The sequence below is a fragment of the Bos indicus genome, chromosome 23, assembly GCF_029378745.1.
Source record: "Bos indicus isolate NIAB-ARS_2022 breed Sahiwal x Tharparkar chromosome 23, NIAB-ARS_B.indTharparkar_mat_pri_1.0, whole genome shotgun sequence".
Taxonomy (NCBI): Eukaryota; Metazoa; Chordata; class Mammalia; order Artiodactyla; family Bovidae; genus Bos; species Bos indicus.
In genome coordinates, this window is record NC_091782.1 from 17,439,676 (window position 1) to 17,465,233 (window position 25,558).

Sequence of the window (25,558 nt, forward strand, 5' to 3'; positions counted from 1 at the left end):
TCTATAAAACATCTTTATTTATTTGTTACATATGATGTTTAAATATAACTTTGCTTTCAAGCTTCAAACTTTTTTGTTAAACCCCTGGGAAAATAAGACTTTTGGTTCACCTTAACAAAAACTGACCTAGGAAGAAACATTTTTAGCAAAATGTATTATAAAATTCACTAGAAAATACTGTCCTCTTTTTTTGCCAAAATGTTACATAAAATCCTTATTAAAAATACACACGTTACAAAAGAAAAAGGTATGAATATGCTATACATAGTGCTTTTGATATGGACCAAGGGACCTGCATTCCCGGGGAAAATACAGTGAAGCACATTAGATATTATGATGTCAACTAAAAATAGTGCAAACCGGAATAAATTACATCCTAACATGGCAAGGCATGCAAAACATTTCCTGCGAATAGAACACAACGAAGCCAGAACAGGAAGCAATCACAACCACCATTTAAAAATGTTTTCGTTTTTATTACATTAATTTTTTTCAAAAATACTTTTCTTTACAATAGAACTCCTAGAAAATATTTACAACCTTCCTCTAATAAAATAGAACAGCAGTTAAATATATTTGAAAATAAGATGGGTTTTTCCATAAAATATATCTTTTAACTTTTTATATACAAGCTTTCTCAAAGAGGTCTAAATTCACTAATGAAAAACTATCTGATAGTAAACAGTAACGGGTTGAAGACATAAACCATCGGGAAGAAAAGTTCTTTGGGGTAAGGAGAGATGGGGGTGGGGAACTAAAACACAACACGTACATGCAGGCAGAATCATTTCAGAAAAAAAAATAAGTGCAATATTGTACTATGAAGTCAATCCTCTACGCTAATACTGTGAAGAAAAAAACTAATTCAGCAAAGTGAACTGTCTCGTCAAGGAGGAGTTCTTTGGTTATTTCAAGTCAAAAATGCTTAAGGTATACTGCATGGAAAGTCAAAACTAAATTGTGCATTATATTTTTGCCTTGGCAACTCAGTTTATTTTAATGTTTTAAACTGGAACAGCCGGGCAAATCTCCAAGCAGAATGCATACATTTGCTTTATAAACATTTTTCCTGGGTGTCTGCTCCTTTGCCAGATAAACTTTCAGAGATCCACAGAACCCTTCCAGAACCCTCTCATATACCCACGTGTGGAGGGAAGTAGTCACTGGGCAGATGGGATCAGCTGGTATTACACTTAGTACGGTTCTCAAATAGTTCTGCCACAAAGCTGATGCCCTGCCCAGGCAGTTCTGAACTCAAACACAGAATAACTTGTCAGAAATGGCAGCAAATGACACATTATTTCCCTCCCTAAAAAAAAAAGGTAAAGGAAACTTGCAAGACCTCTTTTTTTCTGAGAACAGAAATGATGGCATGAAAGGAACCATTGTATTGATCTTCTGTCCATGGCTTTCCTGAGATTCAGAGGACACTGCCTGCGTGGGGCCGCTGTGGGTCGTGGCTGCCCGCTAAACGCTTTTGCAGAGACAACGTAAACGATGCTTTGTTCCTATCCTCATCCTTCCACTGACATCCTCCTTCACGTCAAGCTAGTTACTGTGTCAGCAAAGTGCCCTGGCAGGGTTGCCACGCCTGCAGGAGCTGGGGCATCAGCCTACCTGGGGTGGGGGAAGGCCGGAAAGCCCCCTGCTCAGAAGTCACCAGCCAGACGCGTCAGCTCTGAGCTGGGACTGCATTCCAGTCTGAAGGCGTGCACTCGTTTGCCCTGACGGAGGCCAGAGAGCAGTCTGACTCAGCTCAAAAGCCTGAGCTGAAAGCCATTTTTGAAGGATTACAGGTTTAATACCGTCAAGTACAAACAGCAGCCCTGCCGGCAGGGACAGGAGGCAGAGCAGAGTTATGTCGCTTGGAGAATTCTAGAAGAGCTTTGGTAAATGACTTTAATGAAAAATTCACTGTTTGAATGCAAACAATGGAGCCAAAGGGGCATCTGAAACTGTTTTTGTTGGCCTTTAATGCTATTTCCCTTGTATTCACCATCAGATTTGCTAGAAAACCCAGAGTTAGGAAAACTCAGAGTTAGCGTCAAAGTAAACTTCAGTCCTGCACAGATGCATAGCAGCAGAATCCCAGTGAATCAGGTTTCATAGTGCTTCCAAGTGGCACAGAGTAACTTGGAACCCCACAGACCATTAACAGTGTGGCAAAAAGGAACGGGCTCTTCTGAGCTAGTTTTTGGGCAGAAGAAGACTGCTTGGCATTCTAGATACTTTAATCTGTGCTCCTTGACTATCTTCCCCTAAAAACAACCCTGGCAACTTAATAGTTGGGGTTATTTTCCTCTAGACGGACTTGCAGTCAGTCAGCTCAGGCCAAAGTATGCCTCTGCCAATTGGTGAATTGGAGTCAACCGGTCCTCAGGGAACTGGGAAGAGGACACGCTTGCTCTATGAACCACCTTCTCAGTAAACCACTGTCTGGGAGGGAAAGCCTGAAATGATACAGTACTCAGTTTTTAGAGCCAGGCTGAGTGATGGGCAGGGCAGGCAGAAAAATTATTTTTACATTTGGTCAACTCTTCCAATGATGTGTATGCTGGAAGAAAGCCGTGGAACACAAGGCTGACTTTGCTCACTGGAAAGCTACTTCCTAGCAGGGTCTCCCAGCAAAGATGCCAAGTTCACTGCCAACTGTGGAATGAGGTCAACACAAAAATGACTGTTGGTGGGGAAGGATGGTCCAAGACCCCAGCAGAAAGAAAGCAGCCTGCTTTACACACACACAAACACACACACACACACTCGCTCACTCACGCAAGCTTTGGGACAGAAGGCAACCAGGATGGTTGGCATCTAAAAAGCAAAAGAACATGAATGTCAAGTTCATTCCCAGCCAGGAATGAGTTCTTGGGAATGTAGCCTAGCCCAGATGAAACACATCTTAAAGTAGAATTGTGCCAATTATTTATTCCCCCCAACCGCCCATAAAAACAATTGTTTTTAAATAAAAGGAAAAGAAAAAACCGATTTGTTTCTAAACCTGGAAAAAAAAAAGACCACTTTTTAAACAGGTAGTTTAAAATGATTACAAAACAAGCGGGCAGTCCCAGTGTCCTGATGAAGGAGGCTGGAGGCTGTGGGTTTTCGCTGTCTCAAAGCGACACGCGGGGCCTTTAGAGTTCCGTGTCACCCTGAAGCAAAACTGAAGCCTGATCATCCAGGAGGAGACCGGTGTCCACAACCTCGGCCTCTGCCATGACGCCTCCTAGCTGCTGGACGACGTCGTCATCGAGGAGGTCCACGTCCTTGATGGGTTTGATCAGACTCAGCTGGTCCAGGGGCAGCAGCCCCTGCGGCCCCACCGGCCCCGTAGTCCTCTCGATTGTGGCTGCCATCTCGGCCGCGAACGCCGCCTTCTGCGCTTTCTGCCTCTGCTGTTCCTCCTGCTGTCTGTGAGTTTTCATGTGTGCATTTCGGCTTTTGATCTTGAAGAAGACTCTATAAAAATGAGAAAAAGAAGCATGAGACATTTAGAGCATCAGAGTTCTTGGAAATCCAAGGGGTCCTAAGGGAACAGTGGGTGTGTGGTCTGATGCCTGCTTTGGGGTGGTGTGACAGTGTTCTGGTCTCCTTAGCTCCCAAGACCTCCTCCCCCAGTGACCTGTCACCTCTCTTCTCTCCAAGGGAAGAAGATGGGGACAGGAACACATTTATGTGTGTTGGGCTTTCTCCCTGTGACAATGGAGGATGAATTCTCAAAGCTTTCCTGTCCACCTGTGGCCTGGGCCCACGCCCCTTTCCCTCCTTCTCTTCCCTCTTTCTATCTCCATTGCTAAGTAAGCCCTCTCAACCAACTGAGAATCCCCAAATCATGCAGCCCAGCTCCGCTGGTTCCCACCATAAAACCACCCCTCCCCTGCCTCTGGCCTCCAATCCTGTTCTTCCTGTCAAAATTCCAGGGGGTCTCTGCAGACATGGATTGCTCGTCCGTCCTCCACACTCTCCAAGTGGAGCACCGTCCGCTGTGCTCAGCCCGAGTGCTCGAGATCGCTCGCTAGTAATTGTGTGGCCAAATCCAACAGCCCCACCTCGGTCTTCACTGTACTTGACTTCTGCACCGAGCAGTCCTCTTTACCCAAGATCCCTTCTTGTTTTGGCCATCATATATCACAGTTGGTTCCTGTTAGCTTTCGAATGAGACAGTGGCTCTCAGCTGAGGGTGGGTCTGCCTCCCAGGGAGTAACGTCTGGAGATATTTCTAATGGTCACAGTTGGGTGGTGCTGGCACTTCTGGCTTTGAGTGGGGTAGAGGCCAGGGACGTCACTAAACATTCTACCATATTGAGGGCAGGCCCTCTACCCCAAACAAGGAATCGTCAGACCCAGGTTGAGAAATCCTGGGACGAGGGGTCTGCCAACCACGGTCAGTGGCCAAATCCCATACGCTGCCTGCTTTTGTAAATAAAGTTTTCTGGGAATACAGCCATGTCTCTCTGTTTATGTATCGTCTATGGCTATTTCTGCACTAAAATGGCAGAGCTGAGTAGCTGTGACAGAGACAGAATGGCCTGCAAAGCCTAAAATATTTCTCTCTGGACCTTTTCCAGAGAACATTTGTCCAGAGGTGAGGCTGCCTGTTTTAGGGGAGGGTGGGTAGCATAAATATTCATTCCTGAGCTCATAAAGGAAAAAAAGACCTGATTTGTAAGACCTGTGTCTTAGAACAGAGTTGATGAATCACCACATGACACTGAAAACTGTCTAATGTGATGAACATAATTTCAGCAGCTAAAAGAAGCATTCTGCAAACATTTGCCTGATGTTATTCTTAGTGTGGAAAACCATAAAAAATATTTTTATTTTCCATAAAATCTTAACTGGAGTTATGCTTGAAAAAGATCCCAAGCAACATAAAAACAGGACAAGAAAACAGCGAAAGTCACTGAAAGAGCCGGAAACTCTTAGTTCTGGTCGTTCTGTCCTTTGCTGCCACCTAGTGGAGTAAGGCGTTGCTGCCTGTCTGGGGGAAGTGAGCAGAGGGTGCTGGTTCCCTGCAGAAGACACTGGTGTGACCCTCTTTTCTGCCTCTCTCTTCCACCCCAGGGCAAGTAGATGGAAGTCAGACTAAGGAGGTTTCATTGTTCCAAGTAAATAAGGCTGATGGTCAATCCAGGGGCTCCCTTATTTCTTGGTGACATGAAGATGGCATCATGCCCTGGCTCTGGAGGACATCAGAGCCCCGAGGAGGGGGCCCATCCTAAATGTCTCCCCATCTCTGCAGGAAGAGAGCTGCTGGTTCCAACTCACCTCGCAGGTGCCACTGACCTAAGGCTAAGAGTACGTACTGGGCTGAGGAATAAATTAATACATGTAAACATCCTTTCAAACAATGCCAGGCAAGCACTGAGTAACTGATAAATGGAAGCAAAATGCCTGAAATATTCCATGAGGATGAATATTATAAACAGAGGTCCTCGGTGGCCTCACTCATATAACCAAGGATGTTCCCTTGGTAGAGTTCTGGCAGCTACCTGGTGGGTACCTCTCCAGGTAACCCTGCGTGTCTGCAGCATTGCAGGTTACAGGAAGAGCAACTTGGTAAGGCTCCTAAAGGAAGTCACTTGTGACAACCCCTCTTAGCAGACTCACTGAGAAATAAACTGGAATTCTATACTGGATGCTGTGGGAGGGGACTGTGTGTATCTTACCAGTGATAAATAAGCAAACAAAGCAAACCCATGGGATGGAACAGTGGTCAGACACCCAGGCTCTGTATCTGAACACTGACGGCTTCAAATCTCCGTTCTGCTCTTTCTGGGGGTGTGACCTGGGGCACATCAATTTAATTAATGTTCAGTCCTTATTTGTAAACCAAGGATAAAATAGTATCTGCATCACATGGAGTTTTTGTGTGGGGATTAGAAGAGCTCAGGCACATAAAGTATGTGACAAAATCAAGTGCTCAGTAAAGGTTAGCTGTTATTACTGCCCATTGTCAGTTTCGCCCTTTTCACTGTTTTAAATTATACTTAAAAGGGCAGAAATGACAAATAGGTTTTCTCTCATGGATCAAGTCTGATCAACTGGTTGTGCCTGCTTGAAGCATGAGGATTTAAAGGACTGAAAAGCATTGGAGTCTTAACTTAATACAGTAGCAAAGAGCGTAGCAATTGATTAGTGATGTCTGCCCCGGGTGCAGGAGTCATCAGTGGTGCTAGAAAAGCCATTTCTGCTACAGAGAGTTCCTGACTAGATGTTTTAGAGCCATTCTCAAATCACTGGGCAGGGATGCAAAGAGAGCAGTCCTGGTGAATATGGTTTCGGTGTGAAGGGAAGAGGTGGGAATCAGTCCCATCCATCATTTCTGGAAAAGAGTGAAGTTCTGTCACTAGAGATCTGCTCTCTGATGATGTCCATCCTTATTAGAGTTTCAGTTCAGTTCAGTTCAGTTGCTCAGTCGTGTCCGACTCTTTGCGACTCCATGAATCGCAGCACGCCAGGCCTCCCTGTCCATCACCAACTCCAGGAGTTCACTCAGACTCACTTCCATTGAGTCGGTGATGCCATCCAGCCATCTCATCCTCTGTCGTCCCCTTCTCCTCCTGCCCCCAGTCCCTCCCAGCATCAGAGTCTTTTCCAATGAGTCAACTCTTCTCATGAGGTGGCCAAAATACTGGAGTTTCAGCTTTAACATCATTCCTTCCAAAGAAATCCCAGGGCTGATCTCCTTTAGGATGGACTGGTTGGATCTCCTTGCAGTCCAAGGGACTCTCAAGAGTCTTCTCCAACACCACAGTTCAAAAGCATCAATTCTTCGGCGCTCAGCCTTCTTCACAGTCCAACCCTCACATCCGTACATGACCATAGGAAAAACCATAGCCTTGACTAGATGGACCTTTGTTGGCAAAGTAATGTCTCTGGTTTTCAATATGCTATCTAGGTTGGACATAACTTTTCTTCCAAGGAGTAAGCGTCTTTTAATTTCATGGCTGCAGTCACCATCTGCAGTGATTTTGGAGACCCAAAATATAAAGTCTGCCACTGTTTCCAATGTTTTCCAATCTATTTCCCATGAATTGATGGGACCAGATGCCATGATCTTCGTTTTCTGAATGTTGAGCTTTAAGCCAACTTTTTCACTCTCCTCTTTCACTTTCATCAACAGGCTTTTGAGTTCCTCTTCACTTTCTGCCATAAGGGTGGTGTCATCTGCATATCTGAGGTTATTGATATTTCTCCTGGCAATCTTGATTCTAGCTTGTGTTTCTTCCAGTCCAGTGTTTCTCATGATGTACTCTGCAAATAAGTTAAATAAACAGGGTGACAATATACAGCCTTGACGTACTCCTTTTCCTATTTGGAACCAGTCTGTTGTTCCATGTCCAGTTCTAACTGTTGCTTCCTGACCTGCATACAGATTTCTCAAGAGGCAGGTCAGGTGGTCTGGTATTCCCATCTCTTTCAGAATTTTCCACAGTTTATTGTGATCCACACAGTCAAAGGCTTTGGCATAGTCGATAAAGCAGAAATAGATGTTTTTCTGGAACTCTCTTGCTTTTTCCATGATCCAGCATATGTTGGCAATTTGATCTCTGGTTCCTCTGCCTTTTCTAAAACCAGCTTGAACATCAGGAAGTTCACGGTTCACATATTGCTGAAGCCTGGCTTGGAGAATTTTGAGCATTACTTTACTAGCGTGTGAGATGAGTGCAATTGTGCGGTAGTTTGAGCATTCTTTGGCATTGCCTTTCTTTGGGATCGGGATGAAAACTGACCTTTTCCAGTCCTGTGGCCACTGCTGAGTTTTCCAAATTTGCTGGCATATTGAGTGCAGCACTTTCACAGCATCATCTTTCAGGATTTGAAATAGCTCAACTGGAATTCCATCACCCCCACTAGCTTTGTTCGTAGTGATGCTTTCTAAGGCCCACTTGACTTCACATTCCAGGATGTCTGGCTCTAGGTCAGTGATCACAGCATTGTGATTATCTGGGTCGTGAAGATCTTTTTTGTACAGTTCTTCTGTGTATTCTTGCCACCTCTTCTTAATATCTTCTGCTTTTGTTAGGTCCATACCATTTCTGTCCTTTATCAAGCCCATCTTTGCATGAAATGTTCCCTTGGTATCTCTAATTTTCTTTTCTTTTTTTTTTTTTTTAATTTTATTTTATTTTTAAACTTTACAGAGATCTCTAGTCTTCCCCATTCTGTTGTTTTCCTCTATTTCTTTGCATTGATCGCTGAGGAAGGCTTTCTTATCTCTTCTTGCTATTCTTTGGAACTCTGCATTCAGATGCTTATATCTTTCCTTTTCTCCTTTGCTTTTCGCTTCTCTTCTTTTCACAGCTACTTGTAAGGCCTCCCCAGACAGCCATTTTGCTTTTTTGCATTTCTTTTCCATGGGGATGGTCTTGATCCCTGTCTCCTGTACAATGTCACGAACCTCATTCCATAGTTCATCAGGCACTCTATCTATCAGATCTAGGCCCTTAAATCTATTTCTTATTTCTACTGTATAATCATAAGGGATTTGATTTAGGTCATACCTGAATGGTCTAGTGGTTTTCCCTACTTTCTTCAATTTCATTTAGGACATCAGAAGGACCATATTCTGAGTCAGAGACAAGGTCCACCTGCCACGATGTACCATGCCGACCCCAAGGATGGTATGAGAAAAAACTGGAGAGTCTGGGTTCTTTTTCTACCTGGAGACATTTTAGACTACCCTGGCCCAGACCCCACAGTGGCCTTATTCATCACACACTTAGATCCAGTCCCTGGCCAAATTCTACCTACTTGCCGCACTCTTTGCAGGGGAAGATGGTGGTGGGGTCTGTCTCGCCGCTGGTGGTGCTGTGGGAGGGTGAGCTCTTCACCGAGCAGTACCCACTCTGGGCACTGCCAGGCTTCTGCTTCCCAGAGGGAACAGTGCCCCGAGCTTTGGTCACCTGGTTGGTGCCACCATGGATGCGGGCGTGGCCGTTCAGTGCCTGCCGGGAGCTGAACACCTGGGGAAGAAAGGGAGTGACATGACATCTACAGTCCTGAAAAGGAAATTAGGGTTATTAGTTACTCATCGGTAGAACATGGGATACTTGAAACAGAGTCTAATGACAAGGCACAGGGGTTTTACATAAGCAAACTCTGGGCAAATGCCACAGAAAGCAGAGATCAAATACCACAACCACAAATGCTGTGCCATCAACAACAACAACAGTCACTGTTACGACCAAAGACTGGGGGCTCGACCCAGAGCCTCCAACACACACGGAGGTCACTGGGCCATCTCCCCTCTGAATGCCTTATTTTTTCCATCTATAGAATGAGGGGGGTCTGAACCAGCTTTCCAATATTTTTTTCAGCCAGAAACTTCCTTCCACTTTTTCCCCTTTATTTTCCCCTCCTCTTTCCTTTTTTTTTTAAACTTAAAAAATCTTATTCAAAAGCTCAAAGTTAAAAGCAGAGGTGCTCTGGCTGAAAGAGACAGCATCCCAGAACTGGGTCTATTTGCTCAGCTCTATCTATCTCCCCTAGGAATCCCTAGAAGCCTAAGAGACACGGCTCTGAAAACACTGATTAGCTGCTCTGCTCTATTCTATGTTATATCTAAGCCCCAGTCAGTAGCCCAGTGCTAAAGCCACATTTCAGACCCCCAAATTTCACTGCAGGATGATAAAAAGGGGAATGACTCAGTCTTTTGAAGTCTGCCGTAAAGCATGGTTTCCCAGCCTCAGTATTGCTGACATTTTGGGCTGGATGACTGTTTGTTGTGGGGCTGTCCTTTGCATCATGGGGTGTTTAGCAGCATCCCTGGCCTCCACCCACCAGATGTCAGGAGCACCTCCCCAGATGTGACAAAAATGTCTCCCTCTGGACACTGCCAAATGTTCATGTGGAACAAGATCATTCCCCAGTGAGATTCACTGTTGTAAAGGGAAGTGATCCACCCCCTGAATTCCTAGAGCCCTGACTTCCAAATCGCTAAATGCACCAGCTAATGTGAGTACTCACTGAACCACCTGGCCACAGACGGTTGCTGTGTTAAGTTCATGAGTTCTGTTTATAGTCTTGCAGGGGAAAAAAATCTTTGGTTGATTTAGCAACCAAAACTTCCACGGTTAGGCAACGAATAAAACCAACACACTTTTTTTCCCCCTGTTGTTTTTTTGAAGTCATGAAAAAACATTCATCCCGCTGAGCATTTTTGATTGGGTAAAGTAAAAGATGATTCCCCTCACAGTAAAGAATTTACTGTAGACCCAAACTGTGAACTGAGAAAGCAACCAATTTCTAAACAAATTCACCAAAAATACCGTCATTTAAAGTCACTTTTTGAATGGAAGTGTTCTATACAGTACGGTAATGATGGAGTGAAGCATCTAGGTCTTTAAACATCAAAGACAGAAACAAGCTAGCAATTTATGTTCTCTTCAAAGGTAATGCAAGATGTATATATCATTTTTTTTTTTACTTCTTAATTTTTTTCTTAGATGTGAATCAAGTAAATTTCAGCTTTAGAGTCTAAAATATTTGAAAGACTGCTGCTATCTTCATCTAAGTGACAGACTCAATAAACAGCATTCAATACACTCTGGAAAAGTGTGTTATCCTATGTAACACACAAGCAGAAATAAGCACTAACTTGGGGGAAACAGGGCTTCATATGAAATGAATCATATGTTCTAATTTTTTTTGCATAATACCTCTAGAACTTGCCTGTACAGTTGTGTACAGCTTTAAGAAACCTGATCTGAGAAAAGCTCAGCAACTCAGATGAGTAGGAAACCACTGGCCTGGAGAAGGAAATGGCAACCCACTTCAGTATTCTTGCCTGGAAAATTCCATGGACAGAGCTACAGCCCATGGGGTCGCACGAGTCGGACACAACTGAGTGACTTTCACTTCACAGGAGACCAGTGGATGACTGACAGTCCGAAGTTAACAATTTAAAAAATCTATTCTTCAAAATACACAGTCTTACATCAGCCAGTACAGATTCTGTAAGGCTTTAGCACTACAAATGATCAAATGGGAATTGGTTTTATTTTAGCAAGATGATGCTTCTAACGTACTTATTAATAAAAAGTACTAGGTTAAGTAATTAAACAGACACGCTTTCAGCCTGTTTACATGATTAATTTGCTTAGTAAATCTTTTTTTTTCCCTTCCCTCAAAGAGTACAAAGATAAACTTCAGCCAAATCTTTGTAATTATGCCATAAAAGGAGACTCCTCTGGGGGCTCTTTCACGGCATTCCAATGCATGTTTCCAGAGCACGCCTGGTGCGACAGCTCAGAGGAGTCGGGAGGCACCAAGAAACAGGAAGTGTGAGTTCTGGAGGCCAAGGCCGCTGCAGAGCCTGAATCACCTGCTTCCTGAGGCCAGGAAAGGACTTGCGTCCTCTGAGCATTGGCAGTGTTTGACTCTGCTTGACTCCAGAAATATCTGTGGGCCAAACAAGTAAATGGATGAAAGAAAGAAAAGCCTGGCTACGTGGATTCTCTCTGCCCAGCTTTCACTGCTGGAAGAGCACCCTCCTTTGTAAAAGGCATCATCTCTTTAAGCCGGCTGTGCGCACGGCTCTCACCAGTCCCAGAGCCTCTGAGGACACGGAGACACTTACCGCCCCGCAGTTGGGCATTTCACAGATGAAGGAGCCCGAGGGCTGGCCCAGGGCCTGCAGGGGCGGCCCCTCTGCGGGAGCCAGGACCGGGCCTTGCGGCGGCTCCGGGGACTTGGGCAATTCACTCTCCTCTTCTCTTGTGGATTTCCTGTCTTCTTCCGGATCCTCCTCCTCCTCTACCTCTTCATCTTCTTCACTCGTCTGGTGTTAAGGGAATACAAGAGAAAGGGGGAAACCCCCCCAAATGACATTTTTAGTGATGAACAGAACCCAGGGGCCAGCAAAGAGGGCCTGGACGCTGGGGCTGTGTCGGCATCTTTGTGCATGAGGGAGTGTCTGGCAGAGGCCTCTCAGAAGGGACAAGGTTGGTCACTGGACACCTGGAATTCTGAGAGCAACCAAGTCCCCGAGGCCCACTCTGGGTCCCCTCATCACTTACTTAAAAAAAAAAAATGCTAAGGCAGACAGGAGAGATTTTTCTATGTAGGGTTTCTCTCCCTTGTTGGAGACCAGTAGAACATGACATCGACCAAAACCCAGGCAGGCTGCCCCACTTGTAGCTGCTCTGCCTTCCAAGGGAGTAAGAAGGGTTTTCAAGCAGCAATGACACCGTGGAACTCCGTTGGGCAGAGACCAAAGCCCTATCATTTTTTTTAAGCTTACTACTTATTTTGGCTGCACCTGGTCTTCATTGTGGCTCGAGGGCTCTCTAGTTGCAGGCTTGATCCCTGACCATGGATCAAACCTGGGCCCCCTGCTTTGGGAGCGTGGAGTCTCAGCCATTGGATCACCAGGGAAGTCCCCATGTTTGTTTGTTTAATTAATTTATTTTTAATTGAAGGATAAATGCTTTTCACTATTGTGTTGGTTTCCGCCATACATCAACATGAATCAGCCATAGGTATACATATGTCCCCTCCACCCATGGTTTGTTTTTAAAGGCTTTCTATCACACTTCCTTGCAAGACGCCCAAGATATTGATTTGACCTTTGGCAGGCACATGACCCATGGCATTCTGATGCGTTCCTGCTCTGTTCTTGTCAGAATATAGGATCAAAGAGTGAACCACAATGGCTCTGAAAAGGGGCAGAAATGGAAGGGGATTGGTTATTTCCTTTTACTTCTCATGTTTTTTTGTTTGCTTGTTTCTGGTCATAGGCTCTTGAAGAAATGCCTTTCCGAGGCACTCTATAAAAAAGAACAAGAAAAATATTTCTATGAATAATTATCTTCTCTGCAACTGTATCCCCTCCGTCTACTTCAGAACAGCAACGAGATGAATTACGCAGAAGATTCTGACCATCCTTGAAGTTAACAAGACAGTTAAAGGAGCAGCCTGGAGGAGGTACTGGGTGGGCTGGGAGGGAGGGCAGGAACCCGGGCGGCCCTTTTATTGAACTGAGTGCCCTATTTTACAATCTCCATCCGCATGAGGAGGCGGGCTGAGGAGGGCTTGCTCCCAGGGCCTAGAAGGACTGAGGACCAAGGATGGGAACTCTGTGTTCCAGCAGCCTCATTTCAGCTTCTGTTTTACAGCACTTCATGGTGTATGAAGTGCTTTCACATTTGCTTTGTCATTTGATAGACTGTAAACAGTCCGCCTGTTTAACAAATGAGGAAACAACATGGGGGTGGCCACTGCCTCCCTCCCTGATGGGTCACTGGTTTCTGCTGGGCTCTCGGCACGCCCACTGCTTGAAGCATGTGGGCTCCAGTTTGGTTTACCCTGGACAGTGATGTAATGCTGGTTGAGCCTATGAGTCTTAGAACCTGGAAGCCAGAACTCCTGGGATCCAGAAACCACCAGCTTTCTTTTTCCAGTCTGGATTGGAGATGGGAGTGAAAGACAATCCCAGTAATATGGGCATTTAGCACACTCCTCACTCTTTCAGTTTTAGCCTTATTTAATATGGTATATGGGGCTTCCCTGGTGGCTCAGACGGTAAAGCATCTGCCTACGGTGTGAGAGACCCGGGTTCAATCCCTGAGTCGGGAAGACCCCCTGAAGGGAATGGCTACCTACTCCAGTATTCTTGCCTGGAGAATTCTATGGACAGAGGAGCCTGGCAGGCTACAGTCCATGGGGTTGCAAAAAGCTGGACATGACTGAGCAACTAATACTCATTCACTCACAGTATGCTATATATGCCTATTTGAGACTATGTATTAATAGGGTATACTTAAGAAATTATCCCAGTTTCCAGTGGTTAATTAGGATTACTCAGTAATGATTACATTTGCTGAAAGACTTCAATGAATTCAGATATAGGCTTAATTTATTTTAGAGTGATTTGTGATATAAACTTATAGTCTCTTACCAGTTTAGAACAGACAGGTTGATTTCACTTAAATGGCCTTAGTCTCGTATGAATCCACCACCTTCCAATCTCAAGAATTTTAGGTAAAACCATGTTATGTCAAACCCCACCGGTTCACTCCATTCCTTTACAGAACTGGAACTTTGTGGTGTCAAGTATCAGGTTATTAAGCAGACCAGGGCCTACAGCTCACCATTTAAAGTAAATTACACAGTAACTTTCAATGACAATGGCATTTATTTCATGGCAGTTGTTATAATTACAATTTTCTCACTGTGCCATTGTTTGGGCTTAAAAGCTCTTAGAAAAAAAGTTCCATAGAGCCATTAAATTACAGACTAAATTATACTGTCCTGTGATTATATACGTCTCAGGAATGCAGACAGGTTTTAATTCAAATGGCAATCTATGCATGTTCACAAAATGATTTATCACCAAGCCAAAGGGCTCACCAAGGTGACTAACAGATGCAAAGACGGGATGAAACCCTAACATGTAGGACTCTGTATCTACAAGTTGGCCATTTCCTGATGTACTGTGAAAAGGAAACATTTGGTAATATTCCAAACCTGGTGGAAAGGCAGGCAAATACAGGGCTGGGAGATGGTTCTATATGATACAAGGTGCTCAAAACTTGGAGAGTCCAAGTAAGAATTTGTTGAGGAGGAGGAGATTTTTATTTCTCAGGCCTGCAAATGGCATTTATATTATGAGAAATTTACAAGTTAAAACACAGATGCTCAATAATCCAAATTTCAATGACACAAATTTGAGTGTTACAGTCACCAATGAAAGATGTTGGTGATGATAACACACTGAAGGCCTGCTTTGGATCAGGGACTACACACACACACACCCCCACCCACACACAGCTAGTTCTCACAAAATCTCTGCATATTTTTTTTCTTCTTGTTTATTTTTTCCCTTTGTTTTTTTTTGGGGGGGGGGTGGGCAATGACATGCAGCTTGCAGGATCTTAGTTCTCTGACCAGGGACTGAACCTGGGCCCTCGGCATTTTGGCAGTGAAAACATGGAATCTTAACCACTGGACCGCCAGGGAATCCCCTACAAGTTTTTATTTTTTAAACAAATAAGAAATTTGCCAGAGAACTGATTTTCCCAAGAGCACACAGCTGGTAAAGAAGCTGAATTGAGATTTAAATCCTGCACTGTCTGATTGTAAAATCTCAGCCTCTGCTCCTTGCCTGCCTGCACATGTCCATAGACGCACATCTGTCCATCTGGGCATGGCTTAGATTTTCAGCTCAAACACAGAGCTTTTAAACCTCTCAAAACCATTAAAGCCAGCTGCTTTTCTGTGTCAAAGGGAAGAGGGATGTTTCCCAGGCCCCTTGTCAGGGGACCCCGCTGCAGGTGACTCAGGCCGGGGACCTGGGGGAGCTGTGCTCTTGGTGCCCTGACTGCTGTCTTCCGAAGTCAGTTACATTTCTCAGCTGGTTTCTTGAATTGCGCTCAATTTTGCTCCTAGTCAGACCCAGGGATTCACCCTGAGTGGGGGCAGGAGCCTGGGCAGGAGACAGGACGGTGTGATCAGCACTTCCCTCCCACCTCCGCAGCAGAGCACACCTTGGCCCCCTCTTCTGCCCAAAAGGGTGGGAGAGGAAGGCTTGTGATGGTCTCAGGCCAGAAGTCAAGTCACCTACAAGGTGAGCGATGTGCTATGCTGACCCCCTGGCCCCTCAAGAGCAGTCACTCCCCATCCTTCTTCATCACCCTTCTCCCCGGGGAAGTCCCTGAGCTCCGGACTGTGCTCCATCCAGGGGGAATAGTCATCTGTCCCTTTAATAAATTACTGAGCACACATGGTCAGGAGAGCTACCCAGGTAGGCCCTGAGGACTGAGAGAAGGACGCCCTCCTAGGACGGTGCTTCCTACAGCCTCTCTGTCCTTGCCGGGTCCTGGTTTTTATCTCCACTTGGCAAACTATCCTCAGAAGGTGGACTGTGGGACTTCCCTGGTGGTCCAGTGGCTAAGAATCTGCCTGCCAATGCAGGGGACATGGCTTCGAGCCCTGATCTGGGACGATTTCACAGGCTGCAGAGCAACTAAGTCCGTGTGCCATAACTACTGAGCCCACACGCTCCAGGGCCCATGTTCTGCAACAAGAGAAGCCACTGCAATGAGAAGCCTGGGCATCACAACCAGAGAGTAGGCCCAGCTTGCCGCAACTACAGAAAGCCTGAGTGAGGCAGCAAAGACCCAGCACAGCTAAACAAACAGGCGCTGAGTCATCTACGCACATGGCTTTTTGTTCTCTCTAAGCTCACAGGTCACAGGTGTGGCACACCTGACCCAGCTTAATACCAGCCCCTGGCAAATAATCCCAAGAAGGTGGGGTGCCTGAGTGCCATCTTAACCTTTCCTCCTGGGTCTGAGGCTACACGCTGGCTCGGGCCTTTCCAGACACCCACGAAGGCCTGCTGGCCCCAGATGGCACCTCTGCCTCCGATAGTGACACAGTCTTCAGCAGCCCTCCTCTGCTCAGAAGCCCCTGGTTCACCCCATCTCCTCCCAGGGAGCTCATAGAGGGATTGCTCCCATGACCCAGAGTGACTCCTAGCTGGGAAAAATTTTCACTCATTTACTCAACAAACATTTACCGAGTGCCGATATTATGCCAGGCACGGTCCTGGGCACTTGGTAACACCCAAGCCAAAGGTCTGCCTTAGGAAACCATACCCTCTGATTTTGCTCTCCTCCAAAACATGACTCTGAACATTCCAGAATCGGAAGGGACCGTCCAGGTTATCTAAACCATCGGCCCCATTTTACAGGGCAGTAAGCTTAGGGGCCGGGTCTTAGGTCTCCCAGGCCGGGAGTCTTGGTGCTTCCTCATTTACTGTCTACCCCCTCGGAAAGCAATGCTCGTGTGACCATGGGCAAGCCCCTTCCCCTCTCTGGGCCTCAACCTTCTGCCTGAGGACTGGAAGAGCTGGATAAGAGAGAATTCCTGAAGGTCATATCTAATACTTTCTGGTTTTCACCTCACAGTGTTTTTAAAGACTTGAAGTTCACGGTAAGTTTTCTCTTCAGGTATGCCACGTCTTCCAAACGGTAACATATGCCCTGGGGCAGGGGCCGAGGCCAGTCAGCAGCCCTGGCTCACCCACAGCACTATGGACACAGCGAGGACTCAATTTCTTTTAGCGGACTGAACCAGAAGAGATCACGCTGCTTTCTTAAACATTAACCACAGATGAGAAAAAGGCTATTCAGATGTAAGGCATCACTACTTAAGCCAGTCCAACAACAGTCCTGATCACAAGAATACTGCCATCTCTCATCAAATGAATGGCAATACCATTCTATTCTACAGATGTCTATTTTTTTTTTTTTATATTTGGGTCCACATATAACTGTATATACGTGTTTATATTTTGTAGCTGGGATCAAACTCTTAGTTAGGAACTCAGGCTTTGAAATCTTAATGACTCCAGGTGTTTTTAACTTCCCAGAAGGCACAATGGTAAAGAATCTGCCTGCCAGTGCAGGAGATGCAAGAGATATTGAGCTTGATCCCTGGATTGGGAAGAACCCCTAGAGTAGGAAATGGCAACTCACTCTAGTATTCTTGCCTGGAGAATTCCATGGACAGAGGAGCCTGGCAGGCTACAGTCCAGGGGGCTGCAAAGAGCTGGACATGGCTGAGGCCACACACATGCATGCATGTTTTTACCCTTCTGTAAGAGGATTAGCATTTGCTTGCTCCTGAGTGTTATACAGGGGAGTCAGTCCCAGACAACACACTCACCAGCCTTTGACCATGGCTAAGTTACCTAGGCTCTGTGCCTCAGTTTCCTACCTCATAGAAATGGTACAAGGAGTAAATGAGTCATTATACGTTAAGTCCCTCCTAGTACAACGCCTGGAATGTATGAAGTGCTATGTGTAAGTGTCTGTGAAAGAAATTAACCTGCATATGTGCTAGGAACACTTATGCATGGATACAGTTGGGAATGAAAGTATAATTGTAAAATTCACGATATTTATGAATTTGAAACCATTTCCTTAATGGCTGCAGACTGGAGTTTAGTAATCTGTTGTAAGACGTAATTTCTACATACACGTATGTGTTTTCCACAACATGCAAGATTTTCCTTGGCTATGGATGCAGAGAAGAGAGTTAACCACAAGGACGAAAGCAGTAGCCATTTCCAAAGCCACAAATAAGGGGTTTGGAGAAGATTTCGATCTCGTGACGCCTTTAGTAGGTTCTTCATCTTAATCTGCAGACAACTTTGGATTTGTCTGCTAATGAAGGAAATCGATATTAAGGATAAATGGTGATGTGAGGACCAGACTAATCCACACACTGCTAACCAGCTCGCCAATGATGGAGGGTTCCTGGCGCCATCTAGAGGTCAAAGCTGCTTCTTGCGCATGCTTCATAGAAGCTGTGTAAAATCCCAGAACCTTCGTCTTCCTGAGGCAGGGCTCCCCAACCTTTTCAGCACCAGGGATTGGTTTCATGGAAGATAGTTTTTCCACAGACGGGGGGTGGGGTAAGGGGGTGGTGTGGGGATGATTTAAGCGCATTACAATTATTGTGCACTTTATTTCTATTATTATTACATCAGCTCCACTCAGATCACCAGGCATTAAGATTCTGGAGGTTGGGGACCCCTGTTCTAAGGCATGTTAGTTCTCTGGTGAGAACTATTGTGAAAAGATTGGGAAGGGCTATCCCAGGACAACAGGGTGCCTCTTAAAAACCACACACATCAAGGCTGGGACCACCACAGTTTAACTCCCCTGGCACCTACCTGCCAGAATGCAAGCCAGCCCTCACTTCCTTAACCGATCACTGGGCTGCAGGTCAAACTGGAAGCTGCCCTTCCCTTGCCTAGTTATCCCAGGAAGTCAAGGCCTGAATCCTGACTGGGAAATGGCCCATCACCTACTCACCACAGCTGCCTGGCAGTAAAGCCAAGCCCAACACTAGCCACTTATGAACCTGGGCGTGGGGTGGGGGTGGGGCCCGCAGAAGCAGCACCCGGGCACCTTCACTCACCACACAGTCATCGATGATTTCTGAGAGCCGTGTCCGGTGTTTCCTCCCCAACCTCATGATTTTTTTCCACGTGTAATAGTACTCCACACACTGAGCCACCGTCTTGGACTTCACCTGTTGGGAAAACCATCTCAAGATCAGCTCCAACGGTGGGCAGGGTGTAAGGCAACCAGTTTTCATGCAATTTTAAGTTTGTTAATAGGTAGGAAGTTTATGCAGTTAAATAAAAACATGTACATGGTGGAAAATCTCCTCCCCAGCCCTGTTCTCCAGCCATCCATTCATCCGTTCCCTCCCCACCCCTGCAACTCAGCTAGCCTCCCTGGTTCATATCTTGGGGGATATTCCAGAATTTCTCTACATGTATACCAACAACACAAAAATATATTCCTGCCCACCATTTTGCCTCCCACAAGGTAGTAAGTACACTGTATGTACTGTTCCGCATCTTGACTTCTTCACAAGAGGGCTTGGAGATTTTTTTTTCACAACCATCCATAGCAAGCTCCCTCCCTTTTTTAACCCACAAAGCAGCATGCTTTTTCAAATGCTTGAATGAGTTTGGCTCTCCGAGTTGCTGACCTTCAAAATCTATTTATGAAAAATGTTCCTTAGTAATCGAACAGGAATATAAGGCAAAAGTTATGATGACAAGAGCTTAGTGTTTGCAGAAAACAAGCCTTGTCCTGTTCTCCCCCCAAAGGGCAAAGGTAAATGTGTTTTAAAGAGAAAAAAATTCCTTTGTTTAGTTCACAGTTCTCTAAGCTCAAAGTGGGGTTCAATAATGTGAGTTTTCTGGAGGCAGGCTGGCTGTCCCATTGGGTGTGGAAAGAAGGCCACCCACACAGTGAGAGTGAAAAGGGCACCTTCCAGACATCTGGTCTCCTCAAAGTTACGCCCTTCACACACACCTGATAGAGTGAATTTCTACATTAGAGTTGCCCAGGGAGGGAAGATAGTGAGAATCCCAGAGAATCCTGGTTTAAAATCCTGAACTGCCTGGTGAGCATGTCATGTGAATCCGTCATCAGTCAACAAGGTGTGGGACCTTTAAGAAATAATAAGACCTAGGACAGGAGGGGGTGACTCAGTACAGACAGGAGCTGCTGGAACACAGGGCAGCAGAGTGCGGTGGCCTCCAAGACAGAGTAAGCTGGGTGCGCATTCAGATCTGCAGATGGAGGCAAGTCGGAGAAAAACTCCACCTATTTCCGTTTCTCATTCACTCAAGGCCCAGGGTTAAGGACAGGAGAAGGAACCTGGGACAAGACTGAGGTCCAGCCCAGAGCCAGCGGCAGCTGCCGTCTGAAACCCTGCTCTCCGTGGGCCTGAGCGTTTTCATGACCTTAATAACTCAGTATGGTTCCCTCATTCATCGGTTTGCTGAAACACTCCGAATCATTGTAACTTTCAGCCTGAACCACTCTCAGCCAGTTAAGGCCTATTCCATTTATTACTTGCTGGACAAATGCTATTTCATCTTGGTGAACTCTCTTTTGCTGCGAGATGCTGTATATGTAACATTTTATTGCTATTGTTACTGTCCTTATGATCAGGGGCCCCACAGCAGAAACTCTGCTACTGGCTAGGGCCAGGGCTCATATTCTCCCTTCTCTGGATCCCCCTCCTCCCACCATGTTCTGTCAGAAACATGACAGATCTGTCAAACACACATGAAATAAATTATATAAATTGTGAACCAGCAGCCCCAAGCTTATTTTATTCTGATAGAATGTATAAATCACACATCTTTATTAAGATACAAATTACCCCTCCCCACCACTGCCACATCCAAATAATCTATGCCCACCTCCCCCCACCTCCTCAACACCAGGGCCCCGCCATCCATAACAAATACCATCCTTTACCAACAAAAGATGGAAGACATTGTTTTGGTGACAGTCTTAAACCAGCAATAAAATAATTCTATATGTATCTTTAGGTGCGCAACTTCCCAAATTTGGTTTCAAGACAGCAGTGGGAAAAAGCATGCTTACCATCTTCTGTACAAAAATAAAGTCTTTGCTGTAAGTGGCTAGTGCTTTATTAAACAGTTTTCTTTCTAGGGAGGTCCACTTGTCCGAACCTACAACAAAACACAAACTTCATAAAAAAACAGCCCAGTTCTTCCCACTTGTAGTTGCTGGTTCACTTAGTGAAGTTAAAAACTACAACTGTTCGTGTGTGACATGTAAATACCCACACTACACTTCTTTCTGAACAAAAAGCCAGTGCAGTGTAATGGTTAACAACCCTGCCACCTGGATTCAAAGCTTAGCTGTGGCCTTGACTTGGCAAGTTACTGAACCTAAGACTTGATTTCTTTACCTACGAATGGGAATACTTCTGAGTGTCTCCACCTCTTAGAGGACTTTTGTGAAGGTTAAAGAACCTAAACTCCCTAAAACTGTCTCTTAGTAACTGGAAAATTGTGAGCACTCAGCAGATTTTAGCTATAGTTTTAATATAATTAGGGAGGGCAAGCATTCACGTAGCCAGTGCTCCTCGTGCGTGCTGGACTCAACAGTCTAGTGGGGAGAAAATCAGGAGGCAGTGCATTCAAGGGGATGACTGCAAGGATGAGGGCAGGGGTTGGGTGCCAGTGGGGCACAAAGGAGGAACACCAGACTCAGAGAAGCTGGGAAGGCTTCCAGGAAGAGGAAACACCTGAGTAGGGTTTAAAAAGACACAGAAGCAAGTCAGGCCAGGAGATGGAAGGACTTCCCTGGTGGCCCACTGGCTAAGGCTCTGTGCTCCCCATGCAGGGAGCCTGGGTTCAATATCTGGTCGGGGAATTAGATCCCGCATACCACAGCTAAAGATCCCACATGCCACAACTAAGAGTTGGTGCAGCCAAATAAAAAATAAATAAAATAAATATTTAAAAAGAAGGAGATGGATGGGAATTCTGGGGAGCGGAAGTGGCAAGTGCACAGTCAGAGCCAAGTAGTGAGAGAATACATTTCATTCACTTGTTCAGCAGATATTTATTAGATATTTAGATCGCTGGGTGGAGAGGACCCCCCGGAGTAGGAAATGTCAACCCACTCCAGTATCTTGCCTAGAACATTCCATGGTCAGAGAAGCCTGGTGGGCTACAGTCCATGGGGTCGCAAAGAATAGGACACAGCTGATCAACTGAGCACACACACATGCAAGACACTAGGGGGGAAAAAGCTAATGCTTATAAGTGCTTGCTATATGCCAGGTTCTAAGACCCTCGAAGATACTAGTCATTTGCTTCTATAGACAACCCTATAAGATTGATATTACTTCTTCCCATTTTACAGATGAGGAAATGGAGGTGTTCAAGGAATAAGCAGTAATCTGGTATGGCTCGGCTACAGGGTTCCAGCAGAGGGAAGGCAGATGAGGCTGGGAGGTAAGAGGGACTGGTTCCTGATAAACCTGTAAACCAATGAGGAAGAGGCCCAGAGGTGTCAGGCTGGGGTACCTGCCTGATGGATGAGCTTGACATTCATGTCAAAGTGGGATATGCAGACAATCACAGAGGATGGTCCTGGTCTAGTTCCAAGGGAAGTCCTATTTCTGTGGGCTGCAGAGAAGGCTCAATTTCTGTGGCTGGTTAGCAGAAAACTCGGCCTCATTCTAATTTTTTGAATTCCCTATATCTCTGATTCTTTGGATGGTATATGTCTGGGCCTTTGACAGGCTTCTACTTTTCAAAGCTGTAATCTCCAAACCATAGTATTTTTCCTTCCAAGTAGGACAAGCCCAAGATTTCCATTTTGCTATGGTTCACTGAGGGGCTGAAGTATAGAAAACCTGAATTGCTTCTTCCCTCAAAAGATTCGGCCTGAATCAGTTGATTAGGTGAAATCATGCCTGGCAGGCAAGCAGGAGGTGAAGATCCTAGGATCCTTGAGAAAATATGTGACTCGGTGATGTCAGCTCAGATTTCTGAAATAAACACCTTCTCCGTGGGACTCCCTGAGGGGTCCTTAAGCCAAGAGCTCTGGCTCCAGTACAGAATACACTCTCCACATCGCGGCTGTTCCAGGTCTCTAAAAATCACCACCTGACTCCTTTGGTTTGCAAATTTCTCTAAAAGAAAAGCAGCTTTCTAATTAATCCTCAGCAGAATGAAGCATCTTACACTGGTTCTAGAGACCAGGACATGTCTGGTCGTGCAAACCATCGTGACAGGGAGAAGTAGGGCCAGGGCTTTGATGAAATTCTGCTAGAGTGGATGTGAGCAGAGGAGGTCGGTGGGATTTCAGGCTCTGGAGTATTTTCATCACCATTCCTCAAAATTCTTCCAACATTCAAGAACTTGGGGTCCTGGCTCTCATCTGCTCCCGATGTCCAGAGGCAGAGACAGAAAGAGTGAAACAGAAAGGATGGACCAACAATTGAGCGACCACAGAGGAGTCACGGTTACTTTTAGGCATCCATCAAAACAGCAAAGAGAGATCAGAGAGCAATGGTGTAAGTGGAACACGACAGGGACGTGCCACACCAGTCGAGTCCCCTGACAGACGTGTAAGGATAGTTTTGTTCTGCCCTGATGCACGTCCAGTCTGTGCAGCTCCAGGTTGCATCTCAGTTAGGAAGTTAGGGAACACTCTTTTTTTTTTTTTTTGCTGTACTGAGTCTGTTGCTGCGCATAGACTTTCTCTGCTTTCGGTGTATAGGCTTCTCATTACAGTAGCTTCTCTTGTGGAATGCGGGCTCTAGGGCTTGCAGGCTCAGTTGTGCACAGGCTTAGCTGCCCCCAGGCAAGTGGAATCTTCCCAGACCAGGGATCAAACCCATGTCCCCTGTATTGGTGGGCGGATTCTTAACCACTGGGCCACCAGGGATGTTGGTTAGGGGACATTTTGCTGATGAAACCCCTCCCAATGAGATGAGTAAGAATCCTTTCCATCTTCAGCTGGACCCTACGTTTCCCCAAAGTGCAGCTTTAAACCCTCATGAGACACTCAAGGGCCATGCGGCCTTCTCAGGTCAGCACCCAGCCTCACACTGGGTACACTTCCACCCCACACCAAGCTCACCACTGGATTACTGCCCAAACCACAGTGTGAAGTCCCCAGGTCAGTATACCTGTGAGATGTCCCTTCATGTCCCCAGATGGCCTGCCAGTTGTAACCCCACAAAGGGAAGTCACTTCCTAGACCATCTGTTATAGGGGACCCTCAAGCCTCATAGGGGAAGGAGGCCTGCTCCCCATCAACTCTCCAGTGATTTGAGTTTTTTTTTTTAAATAATTTCTCTAGTTGCAGTGAGCAGAGGCTACTCTCTAGTTGCGGTGTGTGGGCTTCTCATTGCGGAGTACGGCCTCTAGGGCTAGCAGGCCTCAGTACTTGTGGCTTGCAGGCTCTAGGGCGCAGGCGCAGTAGTTGAGGTGCACGTGCTTAGTTACTCCTCACCACGTGGAATCTTCCCGGACCTGGGATCAAACTCGTGTCTCTTGCATCTTCACCACTGAGCCAGCAAGGAAGCCCTTCTCCGTTGGCTTTTAGGGCTGCTGCTCAGTGATGGGGCCTCCAGTCTTCCTGATCCCGGGGTGTTCACTCCACACCACCAGTCTCCGACTGAAGTAGAGAAGCCTCTAGCTTTCCTCTCTGTGCTGGCCAGAACCCTGATGGCCAGGGCGGGGAGCATGTGCTCAGACGCTGAGAGACGGCTCCTCTACTCAGTCCTAGGGTCCATGGTTTAGCACACAGGACTGTGCTGTGCGTGCGTGTCTGTCCAACAGGGGTGTCCATGAACTGAGAGACACAGGTGGGGCCAGACAAGCCCATCCGTTCTCACACTCACAGTAGCAGGCTCTTTACCGCACCCTGATCACGGATCACCCATGGGGCCAAGAATCTACTCCAGGTCTCTTGGGCGGAATTCTCAGGCCAAAGCCTGGTGTATAGACATAATATCTGAATGTGCTCACCCCAAATAATGAGGTCACTGTGCTGTGATTAAAAAGGGGCAACTTTAATCAGAAGACGGTTTGATGCGAACCTGGTTCTGCCACTTAACTCCTGCAAATTTACTTCTCTGATCCTCAGTTTCCTCTCTTGCGATTTAGGGATTTTGACAGTCATGCAGTGCCTAACAGCCTTTGGTCCTAAGGAGGGGCACAGTGAATGTCTCAAATCTGGCCACTTGGACGGAAGATTCCAAATAAGCTTGCCGCCGTGGAAAACATGCTGTCTGTGCTGATGTCCATGTTAGTGGCACTCGTGAAGCCCACTGGTCCCTGCCGGTGTTCCGTGTTGCGTGTGCACACTCACAGTCTTACTCCAGGCCGCTTGGCACTTGTGCAGTCTTCCTCTCCCTGCCTCGAAATCCTCCTGTAATCCATCGAGGTACGGTTCGGCATCTGTACTCCTGGAGACTGTCCGGCAGGAGTGTTTTCCCCATTCTAGGACAAGGTGTTTTTTGTTTTGTTTTGTTTTAAGCCAGCTCTTCTGGGATTCTGCTTCTTGGACAAAGTCCAGGATAAAAATGCAAAAACCGAGGCAGAGGGCTGCCCCCACTTCTCGCTTGGCCATCCTCCCTCTCTGAGATCACTGCTGTCCACTCAGCACGTCCCTAGGGTCAGTGGGCTGACACCCTCCCCCTCCCCACCCCACACTCATTCATTCTCCCTGGGGATTCCTGG

General features: G+C 46.2%; 1 protein-coding gene across 18 annotated transcripts in view; it reads right to left on the reverse strand.

The window, feature by feature from the left end:
* Positions 1–25,558, reverse strand: part of TRERF1 (transcriptional regulating factor 1) — a 209,617-nt gene continuing 184,059 nt past the window's right edge. For 14 of the 18 annotated variants that reach the window (XM_070777995.1, XM_070777987.1, XM_070777994.1 and 11 more), the window contains 5 exons: positions 20,931–21,019; positions 18,934–19,047; positions 11,582–11,782; positions 8,755–9,002; positions 1–3,456 (listed from right to left, as the gene is read on the reverse strand). In XM_070777995.1, coding sequence (XP_070634096.1) covers positions 3,132–3,456; positions 8,755–9,002; positions 11,582–11,782; positions 18,934–19,047; positions 20,931–21,019 — 977 coding nt within the window. In that variant the 3' untranslated portion in view covers positions 1–3,131. The other 4 variants (XM_019986102.2, XM_019986098.2, XM_019986101.2 and 1 more) reach the window with 2 other exon arrangements.